General features: G+C 42.3%; 1 protein-coding gene across 2 annotated transcripts in view; it reads left to right on the top strand.

Annotated features, from left to right (window-relative positions):
- Window positions 1-7,170, top strand: part of PRKDC (protein kinase, DNA-activated, catalytic subunit) — an 82,772-nt gene extending 75,602 nt beyond the window's left edge. For both annotated transcript variants that reach the window (XM_048286567.1, XM_048286566.1), the window contains 8 exons: window positions 254-474; window positions 791-883; window positions 2,729-2,821; window positions 4,040-4,111; window positions 4,195-4,396; window positions 4,833-5,021; window positions 5,627-5,766; window positions 6,792-7,170. In XM_048286567.1, coding sequence (XP_048142524.1) covers window positions 254-474; window positions 791-883; window positions 2,729-2,821; window positions 4,040-4,111; window positions 4,195-4,396; window positions 4,833-5,021; window positions 5,627-5,766; window positions 6,792-6,996 — 1,215 coding nt within the window. In that variant the 3' untranslated portion in view covers window positions 6,997-7,170. The remainder of the gene's footprint in view (window positions 1-253; window positions 475-790; window positions 884-2,728; window positions 2,822-4,039; window positions 4,112-4,194; window positions 4,397-4,832; window positions 5,022-5,626; window positions 5,767-6,791) is intronic.
- Window positions 7,171-12,027: the final 4,857 nt, after the last annotated feature.

The raw sequence follows: 12,027 nt of genomic DNA, 5'->3' as shown, positions 1-12,027 counted from the left end.
GTCAAAATCCTATGTAGTATAAATCTGTGTCCATATTCCAACTGAAGAATTTGGCAGTAGCAGGGTTGTTGCTTGTTTACACGTCTTGCAGCATACAAAGGAAGGGCTGCAAGTGGGCATTTGTTTTCCTAGTATAATTGAGTAAATTGATTATGTCATCTAGGAATGACAGATATGCTTAATGCCAGTGGTGATTCTGTAAGACCCAAGTCTTCTGTCACAAATATTCTGCTTTTTCCTGTCTTTTTCCAAGGTAAGTGTAATGGAATCCTTGAGGAAGCCAAAACGTATAACAATCCGAGGCAGCGATGAGCAGGAGTATCCTTTTCTTGTCAAAGGTGGTGAAGACCTGCGACAAGACCAGCGCATTGAGCAGCTCTTTGATGTAATGAACGTTATCCTTTCCCAGGATGCTGCATGTAGCCAAAGAAACATGCAGTTAAAAACTTACCAGGTCATCCCCATGACAACAAGGTAGGCGTTTATCTTGAAGGGACAGAAATCTTTATATTAACATCTATTACTTTTGGGATGTTGGAAAGTGAGAATTTTGTGTGCCAGGTTCAGATTGAGAGTGTTTTGTGCCTTGGCTTAATTTATCTTTTTTCCTTTTCCTTTTAAACAACATTGAAATTGCTTTGTCTGGAAAGTGTTTTTCAGAGTATATTTAAATCGGTAGCTGTTAACCTTCTTTTAGTAGGCACTAGAATGTGTTGCTTTCCATTTGTGGTGTTCCTCTAAAGTTCAGCTCTGAGCTACTTGTTCTTATCTCTGACTTACTTTGTTCCAGACTGGGACTCATCAAGTGGCTGGAAAATACCTGTACCTTAAAAGAATTCCTTAAAAATAGCATGTCTAAAGAGGAAGATACCAGCTATTACAGGTGACGCTTGGTTTAGCTGTCTGCTCTAACAGAGCATTACTAATGGGGTTTTGGATAACTGGCGGTCTTGTGGCATGATTTTCTTTTTTCTTTTCTCTTTTTTTCTTCTTTTTTTTTTTATTAAGTAGTGAAATAAAAGCACTTATAAGCAAGGAGGCAGTTTGTACTTCCTGACCCAAATTAGTAATTGGCAACTGTTTGTTTAATGAGTGCCATTGTACCTGGAATATCCTCCACCCAGCTTGTTTAAACAAGAGGCTTATAATTATAATCATGTGTGACGTCATTATCATCATCATTTCCTTATCAGCAGATTGATTTTACAAGCAGAGGATTTTGATCTCTTGATTTGATCAGGCAGGAAATGGACTTAGGTCAATAGGGGGCAGGGGAAGGGAATAGAGACAGAGCTGTTCAGAACCTGAGTTCAGCAGTGAGTCAGTGATGGGGGCTGGAAATTGGCAGCAAATGCACAGAACACGACTGTAAAAGAGCACTCTCTCTGGCTTGATACAAATGCTGGGTTTGAATAAATTATATTGCTTTCTCATGATTGTAATTGGAGGTTGAATATTTGTAAAATTGATTTAATTCTAGCATTTCAGCCTAGTTCTGTCCTGGAATTTAGAAATGTGGTTTAATTTACAAATGTGGTTCTTAGTTACATAATCTTTGTTTGGGTTTGCCTGAGTGTTGTTGTCACCATTTGTTTTTACTGGTTAACATTTATGAGGCAGGTTGGAGGAAGCTCCAGCGTGGAGGTTGGACTCCAAAGAGTCTTTATTTCTGTGGTTATTGGATTTGTGAGCGGTTTAGGAACTGCTACAGTTCCTGCATTACTGCTGTCTGATTCACTGTTGTGAACAGCAGTGGTATTACATTGATCTCAATTCACTGAGTGGGAAAGTGAAGGAGGACTCACATGGAACCATCTCGTGAGGGGAGGAAATTTATAGTATGCTCAATGTGGAAGATCCCCATACGTTATTCAGTCAAGACAATTAAGTTATTTTATATTGAGCTATGGTTAAGTGACAGCACTCACAAAGGAAAATTTTGGTTGGGGTGGGGGGAACAACTTCCTGAATTTTTGAAATACTTTTCTTTAACCCAAGGTGATGGGCTACAGTCTATAACTGATAAGTGCTTCTTAAATGGAAATGGCATTCTCTATCTCAAAACATGCTTTGGAAGGAAGAGAGAAGGCAGCTGCTCTGCTAAGTTGCTGCCTCTCTGGAATAGAAGTTTAATGTCTGATGCATTTAGTTAAGATGGGAGAAAAATACCAAATTATTCCATAAGCAGTGCAACTGATGAATACTGGCTTCTCATGGATTAATACCCTAAGTTCAAGCACCCATTCATTCCTCCTCTCTCGTGCACGCTGAGAAGATACCAAACTGCCTTCCTGCATTCCCTGCCCATTTGGGTGGACAAAGGGCAGCATGTACTGTGGTAGACTACATAAGGCTTCTCAAAGGCTACAAGGGCAGTGTCAAAATTACCTTTTCCTCCCTGGAAAAATTATTTTGGACCTTTCTTCTGGAGGCAGCATCTAATTTTCACAGTACCTATTGACAAGTTAACACCAGTGAGATGTCTAATCTGTCAGATATGACTGAAGTGTGTTCAAAGGTGGGGGGGAAGGAGATGGATGGATCAGCCTATACTCTGACTGCAAAAACTTCATTTCCATAGCAAGGCTAAAATTAATGTAGGCTGTAGCTTCCCGACTCTTCCTTTGCATAAAAATCTCATGGGTTAGAGCGGCACACAACCTGTGGGTAATCAAATAGAAAATAGATACAGGGAAATCATCAGTGCTTTTCTTCTTTTTGTCCCTAGCCCAAGAGGACCTCGTGCTGCCTATTCTGAGTGGCTGTCCAGGATGGGTGGGAAAGCACAGGGCATCATCTCTCGATACCATGCTATGTACAGGTGGGTTTCAAAAGAGAACTGCATGTGAAATGTAGAAACTAGAATGTGCACACATGCAGAGTTGTAGAAATTCCAGGAAAAAAGTATGATCTGCATTATAATATGGTGGCTAGATCTGATTTTTGCTCATTTTACTGCTTTCTCTTACTGGAGATGCTGTGCAAAATTCCTCTTGCCAAAAATCCTACCAGAGCACAGGAATGCTTCCAGAAGCTTGCTCACTTCCTTTAGAAAGTGTCTAGAAGCAGATGCTGCTCTTCAACTTTATTTCCTAGGCATCTTGTTCCTGATTATGCAGTTAGGTAGGCTGCCTCAGAGCCCGAGCATCTGCTGGAGTTGGACAGAGAAAATCACCATGATTCACTGAGAATTTAAGAATATTTGGTGGTTTAGGTCCCAACTTGAGCATCCTCTCAGAGGAATTTCCACACCTACCTAGATCTAGCACTGTGGGTGGTGAAGTGAAGCGTTCAGAGGAGCATTTATTAGCTCATAACGTGCAAATGTATTGCTTTTTAAAGCAAAACTTTGACTCGGTTAACTGAATTAATACTTTTATTCAGATCCAGAATGTCCTTTTAAAGTAATTCCCCATCACCCCCATTCATCTTCCGTCTGCTGCATCAAAGAGCTGTTCTCTAATTCTCAACTCTGCTCCTTTCAGAGGGAAGTAGACTGGAAGGAAAGCACCCAACACATTTCAGCTCTCACGAGCATTCAGAACTAGACATGGGCTAGGACAAAGCCTCCTTCCCCAAATCTGCATGGCATGAATGCCCTCAGCACCAGTTTTTCAGTTCTGTTGCTTCCCCTGTGCTGCACTACTTTCTAGTGTCAGTATGGCCTCAGCCTGTTGCTGAGAGATTTAACTGGGGCCTTAATTCCTCTGCTTGGAAGAGACTGTCCAGCCAGAAAGGACACGATGATATTGCTGTAATAAAACTCAACTCATCTACTTAATTTGGGGGAAAATACACAAAACTACATACTCTTTTGTATTTAGAAATGTCAGACTTGGAAATAACCCTTGTGAGAAAGAGAGGGGATGGGGCATTTGTAATATCAGATAAAATCTAGGGGATGAACTCTTTGTGGCTTTGCTGTACCATCTACTGGAGTAAGCACCGTACACTGCTGCCATCCTGGGCATATCTTGACTTTCAACATGCAGGGGGCTGTTATTTCAGCAGCTACCTTTATTTCTCCACTACTTTGCAGAAATGCCAACCGTACAGAAGCAGTCACGTCTTTCAGAAGCCGGGAGAGCAGCGTTCCAGAAGACCTGCTGCGGTAAGTGGCTGCTGATGGCTGCACATTGTGAAACAAATGTTGGTGTTTCTCTGCATTCAACAAACGAGTTCTGTTTTGTTAAGGCGAGCCTTTGTGAAAATGAGCACATCTCCTGAGGCCTTCCTCGCCCTGCGCTCCCATTTTGCCAGCTCTCACGCACTGATGTGCATCAGCCACTGGATACTTGGGATTGGAGACAGGCATCTGTCCAACTTCATGATTAACAAGGAGACAGGTGGCATGGTGGGAATAGACTTTGGATACGCTTTTGGTGCAGCCACACAGGTATTTGTTTCCAACTAATTTGTTACAGCTTTTGCGTTTGTTATGTGCGATTACGCATGTGTTCTCTGTACTAAATTGGATGCTCTTCAGTTGCCATTGTTTTGGCGCAAAATAATCTTTACAACTTATTTCTAGTTAATTGAATAAAATATCTGAGTCCAGATATACTCAGACAAGCAGTGAGCTATAGAACTCCACAGAGTCAATATGGTGGTGTTTTACACAGTTCAACCATGCTTTCAACCACTGGCACTGAATATTCATGACTAGAGCTTTGATGTCACAACTTGATTCAGTTCTACTTTTGCGCGTTATTTTCAGTTAAATGACAAAGACAGTTTCAAACCTTAAAAAGAACAAAATATTCCCATCTAATCCTTCTGTTCCAAGGCTTCTTACTTCTTGTTTTCTTTTGACTGCCCTTCCCCTTGGCTAGTTTTTGCGTGTGCCAGAGTTGATGCCCTTTCGCCTGACTCGACAGTTTGTTAATCTGATGATGCCAGTGAAAGAGTGGGGACTCATTTACAGCGTGATGGTGCACGCCCTGAGGGCTTATCGTTCAGATCCAGACCTCCTCATCAGCACCATGGATGTATTCGTAAAAGAGCCTTCTTTGGACTGGAAGGTGGGGTTTTGTCCTCTTTCCTTTTTCTTCATGTGAAAATTCTTAAACTGTAATAAGAATAAAACTGATGAAAAAGGAAGTATTCCTTGAGGCTCACTCTCAGTACTCCTTTTATCTTTCTTGGTTTTATTAAGTTCTCAGAGAAACTGAACTTAAAAGTATTTTAAGTTTTAAGAAAGTGTTTTAAAATGACAGAATTCTATATTGATGCACAAAAAATAGTAGCATATGTCTGTGTTGTCGGTGTACTGCTCTTTATCTCTCATGATATTCCTAAAGATGTGGGCTACTCTTGATCACATTATGTCACTTATAGCACCAGCATAAATATTTTCAACTTCTTGCATTGAACCTCTTAAACTTACGTAACAGCACTGTATATATCGAACTAATAGTTACAGAGAAAAAAAAATCTGAAACTAGTTGCACTTCGGTAAGTTGAGTTGTAAATTAAGGTCACAGGCAAGTTAGATATTATCTCACTGCTTTGTCCTCCACTGCATCTGCAGTTAAGATACTGGCTTGACTTGCTATGATCTTCGTCTTAAAAGCCTTTTTTAAGTGTGTGATTTAGGATAAATAGGGCAAATTTGTTTTCTCCTTAGAACTTTGAACAAAGACAGCTGGCAAAAGGAGGCACGTGGATTAAGGAAATAAACACATCTGAAGTAAACTGGTACCCTTTGCAAAAAGTCAGCTATGTCAGAAGAAAGCTTACAGGTGCCAATCCAGCAATAATCACTTGGTAAGATGCTCTCCTTTTGCTTTAAACTGCTCCACTAAGAGCTTTGGAAGGCTCCTGTGTCAGATCTTGCTCCCTTTGGATAGAATGGTGCCTAGGAAAAGAGAAGAGACAGACAGGGCAAAATTTCAACAAACCCTCTGTCAGAATAATTTTGGTCCATGTACAATCTCTCTGAATCACCCTGCCAGCCAAAACACCAGATATCTCTCTGTGAGTTTTCTTGCTCCAACTCAGGCCTTCTGAGCAGTTTTACTGCTCCTGGCAACATATGCCTCCTCTCCCTGTCAGGCTGCTTAATCTCATACTCTTCAGCCCCACTGTTCTTTATGTTTGTCTCCATTGCTTTCAGGGTAGGGATCATATTTAAATTAATATATGCTTCTGATGGAGGATTGCTTGAAATGGAACCTGAACCAGCTGTAGCGGAGGCATGGAGGAAAGCTGCTTACGAGAAACATCAAATTCAAATCTGGTGGCATTCTCAGGTTATTTATGTCAGTCTCGTCAAGTCTGGCTCAAGCCAGAATATCTTCAAAGTTCAGTTAAAAGTACAATTAATCCCTTCCATCCTCTCTTAAAAAGGCATTTTGGATTAATCAGGGGAAAGACAGAAAAGCAAAGAAAGCAAGCCTGTTTTAAAACCATACAAATATTGAAAAGTGCAGGACTTGGGAGGAGTCCCTTTTGCGGTCAAGGCTGAACTGGAAAAGGCAGCAAAATACTTGTTATAGGCACAAATCAGGAGGGCAGGTAAAGAGATCAACAGCTTGGATGTGAACTGCTGCATCTGTTCAGCTAGAGACCTTTGACAAGATTGGCATATTCATGCCAAATACCTACTAGTAAAGGACACCTGAAGTCACCAGTCTTCACTGGCCAAGCCTTCTACAGCTCTTGAGCAGCCTCCACATCTTGATCTCAATTCAAGCTTTATTTTTCAAGTGCTGTTTTGTGTTTAAAAATCCATCTCACTTTTTTTGCTTGTTTCTTTTAGTAAGAGCTTATTTTTGTGTTCTCAATTTCAGTGATGAACTGCGCCTGGGCCATGAGAAGTCGGCTGCTTATAATGATTTTGCAGCTGTGGCTCGTGGTAACTCTAACCATGATATCAGAGCCAAAGAGCCAGAGGATGGACTGTCAGAGGAGACCCAAGTGAGGTGCCTCATCGATCAAGCGACAGACCCCAATATTCTTGGCAGAGTCTGGGAAGGATGGGAACCCTGGATGTGAGGAACTGCCCTCTACAAACCTGTCTGCCAAAGGATCTGTACCCTAAAACACAGCTGCAACTAGAGCAGAATTTTAAGGCCAAAAAGTAAAAAAACTCTTAACTACTTTTATCATCGGTTAACTTGACTAATAGAGAAAATAAACTTTTGTATTAAAGCTGTATTGAAACAGTGATTTTTGATTCTTTTTTTAAAATTATTTTTCTTGAGTGTGGTTCTGTAACAAAGCAGCTTTATTGTCTTTGCGTTAAAATCAATGTAGAAAGAACTGGAGAGGCTCTAGAGCTTAAAGATTTATTTGAAAAGCACTAAGATTCCTCAGTGGAAAGCACAAATTCATACCCTGCAAACTTGTGGGCGTCCATGCAGTGATGTAGTGAGTCTGTGCTTTTCTTTTGCAGAGACCTTGATGACAATCGACTGAAACCATTCTGCAGCCACATACTATTTGTAGTTAAAATTAGAAGATTTTCATATCAATAGTATCAGTGAACCACATGGTGAAATTAAACAGAAAACAGCTCTTAGCTCTAGATAACACCTAAAGTATCTGAACAGCTTTTTCATTACTGGATAATGAGATAGTAATGATGAGACTGTTTTTAGCAATTAGCCATTTACCCTGTTATCTTTGTCCTTTGGAAGTCTGCACTGCTCACAGTGTGTTATTTCCAAATTATTGTTTGGCCCAAGCCAGAAGTCGCTGTCGACAGAGCTGAGCGCTGTAAGCTTCTTGCCATAACTGCAGCACAGCACAGGAATGGCTGCTGCACTTTGGAATTTGCTTATGCCAAACTGTGGGGGTTGTGCCAGATGTGGCTCTTTGTCTCCAGCAGCCAGTTCTCAGGTGTGCTGGGTTTGGCTGGGCTTGAGTTTGTTTTCTTCAGAGCAGCTAGAGTGGGGCTGTGGTTTGGATGTGTGCTGGGAACTGTTGATAACACAGGGATGTTTCATTAGAGCAGATCAGGGCTTGCACAGGGACAAGGCCTCTTCTGCCTCTCACGCTGTGAGGAGTCCGGGGTGCACGTGGAGCTGGGAGGGGGCACGGCCAGGATAGCTGACTCCAGCTGACCCAAGGGATATCACATGCCATAAGGTGTCATGCTCAGCACAGAGAGCTGGGAGGAGAAGTAGAAAGAGGGGGAGATGCTCAGAGTGGTGGTGTTTGTCTTCCCAAGTCACTGTTATCCCAGCTTTCCTGGGGATGGCTGACCACCAGCCTGCCCATGGGAAGTGGTGAATGAATTCCTTGTTTTGCTTTGCTTGTGTGCACAGCTTTTGCTTTAATCTATTACACTGTCTGTGTCTCAGCCCTCGAGTTGTCTCATTTTCCAATTCTCTCTGGAGGGAGTGAGGAGCAGCTCTGTGGGGCTGAGCTCCCAGCTGGCATTAAACTGCAGCATGGGCAGTGAGGGAGAAGGAGAATTCTCTCAAACACTACTGTTGCTCATTACCCAGATTCACTGCAGGAGATAGATCCCATTGAGGCTTTTAATAATTATCATAAAGGGTGTAATAAAAATGAGTCTTTGCCCTTTCACTGCTTACAAGATTTCCCTCCTGCCTCTGTGGCAGTGGGGCAGTTCTGGTCTCGCTGAGGGCCATGTCTGCTGCTGGCACCAGTCTCAAATGAATCTGTCAGCTGGAGAGCAGAGAATTCTGCCTCCTGGATACAGCTCCGTGAAAAACTCCTGATGAGGAAGAATGCTGAGCTCTAAAGAATGGGGAGGGAGCTTTTCTGTTTCAAATACTTTCCAGCAACAATTACTATTTGTTACCTTTCTTCTTAATAAACATATTCAATGGTTTGTGTCAGTAGTGTTATAAATCAAGAAATTCAGCACATTTTTATCAGACTTTATTAATTAAAAATATTGTTGGAATGTATTTTTGTAGAGGAAACATTTAAAAATAAACTTTCAGCTGTATACCTCATTTCAAAAGTTAATTCAGGGCACTTTAATCACAGAAAGCTTCTACATTTACCCATTTATGGAGATGATAATTACTGGACAGTAAGGTGGGGGTTATTTTAATAAAAGTGTTTAATATAGTTTTTTATGTACACTTCAGTAAGATGTCATGGTGTTTTGTTCTTTTGATCTCTGCTAACAATTAGGACTGCAACCTTATGACTGAAACTTGGTCAGGTGAGGTACCCTGGCTTTCATGCTGTCACTCTACAAATACAAGAAAGTTTAAAGCACAATAAAAAAGGTAACATGAAAAGGCAGAGGGCATTTAGAAATCAAGTGGCTGGGTGTACGAGGTGTTTAATGGCACTTCTGGCACATACCTCAGATAGTTACTGGGTACTTTGACCTGCACTGTGGAGGACAAAGTTTGGGTTTATACTTTAACGAGGCTCTTCTCGTAGGACTTTTGATAATCTCAGCAGCAGCAGATGTTTGTGCACAGCAGGCATCCCTCCTTGGCCTTTGGGAAGGGGCTTTGGAGTGCAGCCTGGCCCTTCCTGGGGAGGGGACTGGGGGTTGCTGCCCCGTGCTCACTGCTCCCTGCAGTCCAGAGCGAAAGGCCCTCAAGGCTGTGACACAGGCAAGAGTGACACGGGCTTAGAACATGTTCATGACAACTTCAATACTTAAAAGCTCCATTTTGGCCCAGAAGAATCACAAAAGTGGGAAGCCTCGGCTACATCAGCCCTTATTAGTCATGTGTTTGTCAAGCTCATGTGTCTGCTGAGGCGCAAAGCACGAGGCTGCTGGGTCTTCAACACATCCTGTGCAGAGCAAGTGGAGTTTCCCTAACTTTCTTTAGGGAGCTTTCACCCTGCAGCTGAATGGCCCTGGAAATAACCTCCAGCACATGTGAATGGCAGCTTCTGTCCCCAGTCCTGGCTGCTCTCAGTAAGATGCAGCAGCTAAATGGAAAGGCTGGAGCCAGCCTGTGAAGCAGCATGGGAGGTACTACACAAAGCAAACCTCAAGTTGCTGGGCTCGGTGCTTTACAGGGTGGGTTTATTTGGCTTCCAGAAAAGAGTAAGATGATGTGAAGATCAGAGTCAGAGACTGCATCAGGTTTCATGATGCAAAACAAAACTTGGGAACTATTCACAAGTAAGACAGAGTATTTCCTTCTCAGATTAAATAACCAGATAGATGGGCACTGTATCTGGAAATCCATTAGTTGCATCTAAAATGTTATGTAAAACATTAGCATATATTCTCACTAGGTTTTTCTTAGTGTATGGAATGATACTGTGTTTAAGCTAATCCTTACCATCCCTGCCAATCTTACAATTTCCCTCTAGCTAAGAATAACTTTACAGCTGAATCCAGAGGAAACTGGAACTGCAGCCTACAGTCTCCTTTCCCAGCTGATAGAGAGGTTCCTGCATGCTGCTTCTTGTTTCTCGTGATCAGGATTTTCTCCCTTAGTCCCCACTCTGCCCCCCAATTTAAATGTTATCTTGAGGTCTCTGTGGCTGAGAGGTGATACAGCACCAGCACACATTTGGGCACAGGAAAGAGCCTGGGAGCTTTCCACAAAAACAATGAATTAGGCTCATATTCAGACATGGAATAAGGAATTTCCTGCAGCTCTTCTGGTCTCACACTTACGGGTTTGGCCAGCTGCTTCCAAAAGTAAGCATCTATATAAAGAGACATTTCTCCCCAAAATTCTTGTTTTTCAAAATTGAGGATAAGGATTTATTACCTCTGCTTTAGAACTTTTTTTCCCCCAAGGATGAGGGTCTGACGAGTCACTTCATTAATACTGTGCCTCATTTGGAAATTACATGGGCTTTAAAAATGTCATTTTTAAGTTATGCTGCCTGTAAGAAATGGCACCCACACAGAAAGCTCACACCCTGGCAGACACCCACAGCACCAATTGGTATCGCTGGTCTTGTCGCAAAACTACCAAAGAGCCACACCTTACATCAAACAAAGATGTGTCCAGAATAGGGTGTTTAGAGGGGTATATCATTGTTGCAAAAAGGTTGGGAGGCTTTTTGGGCCACAGAGATGATCAAAGAGCTGAAGCACCTCTCCAGTGCAGGCAGGCTGAGAGGTTGTTCAGCCTGGGGAAGAGAAGGTACTGGGGAGACCCTACTGCAGCCTTTCAGTACCTAAAGGGAGCTTGTAGGAAAGATGGAGAGGGACTTTTTATCAAGGTCTGAAGTGACAGGACAAGGAGGAATGGTTTTAAACGGAAAGTGGGTAGGTTTAGATTAGATATTAGGAGGAAATTTTTCACTGTGAAAGTGATGAGACACAGGAACAGAAAAGATGTGGATGCCCCATTGCTGGAAGTGTTCAAGGCCAGGTTGGATGGGGCTTTGAGCAACTTGATCTAGTGGAACTTGTCCTGGCCCATGGCAGGAGGGTTGGAACCAGATAAACTTTAAGGTCCCTTCCAACCCAAACCATTCTGATAACATGAAGGAGTGGCCAAGAGGGACTGGAAAAGTTTTGGTTACAGTTTCCACGTTATTTACATGGGGAGTTTTTTCTTTGCCTTTTTGATGGGATAGAAGAGGGTAGCACTGACTCTACTTGTCCATTATACTCACAGTAAATTATACCACACAAGATTTCATTTGATTAATGAAGATATTAATCAATATCCAGGCAAAAGATATAGCTGTCAATTTGATCACATGAATGGCAATTCATGCAAAACCTGTATCACAAAAAAGTTCAGAGTATCCACCAAAGAGTGTGATAAAACAAGGAACACAGGTTCTGAGGTGTTTTGCTGCAGTAGCACTTGGCCTTTGGGGACGGACCCTGGGGACCCTGATCTTATTCAGCAGCTCAGCAGCCACAGGTGCAGCTGGACAAACCCAGCCCAGGCTGACACTGCCAGAGCTTAAATGTCTGTAGGGACACAAAACACAGAGCTTCAACTAAATGAGCTAAAAGGAAAAATCCTTTCAATTACCGTCAAGTTCTTCAGCTGCCAAGAGTAGGGAGGCCACAGGCAGGCAATGATGTACAAGTACAGCACAAGTGACAAGCAAAATCCTGTTACAGTGCTTCAGGACAAGGGAGAGGCAGGAGCCCTG

Source organism: Corvus hawaiiensis, chromosome 26, assembly GCF_020740725.1.
Source record: "Corvus hawaiiensis isolate bCorHaw1 chromosome 26, bCorHaw1.pri.cur, whole genome shotgun sequence".
Taxonomy (NCBI): Eukaryota; Metazoa; Chordata; class Aves; order Passeriformes; family Corvidae; genus Corvus; species Corvus hawaiiensis.
The sequence above is the reverse complement of the archived record's forward strand: the minus strand, read 5'-3'. Positions and strand labels throughout refer to the sequence as shown.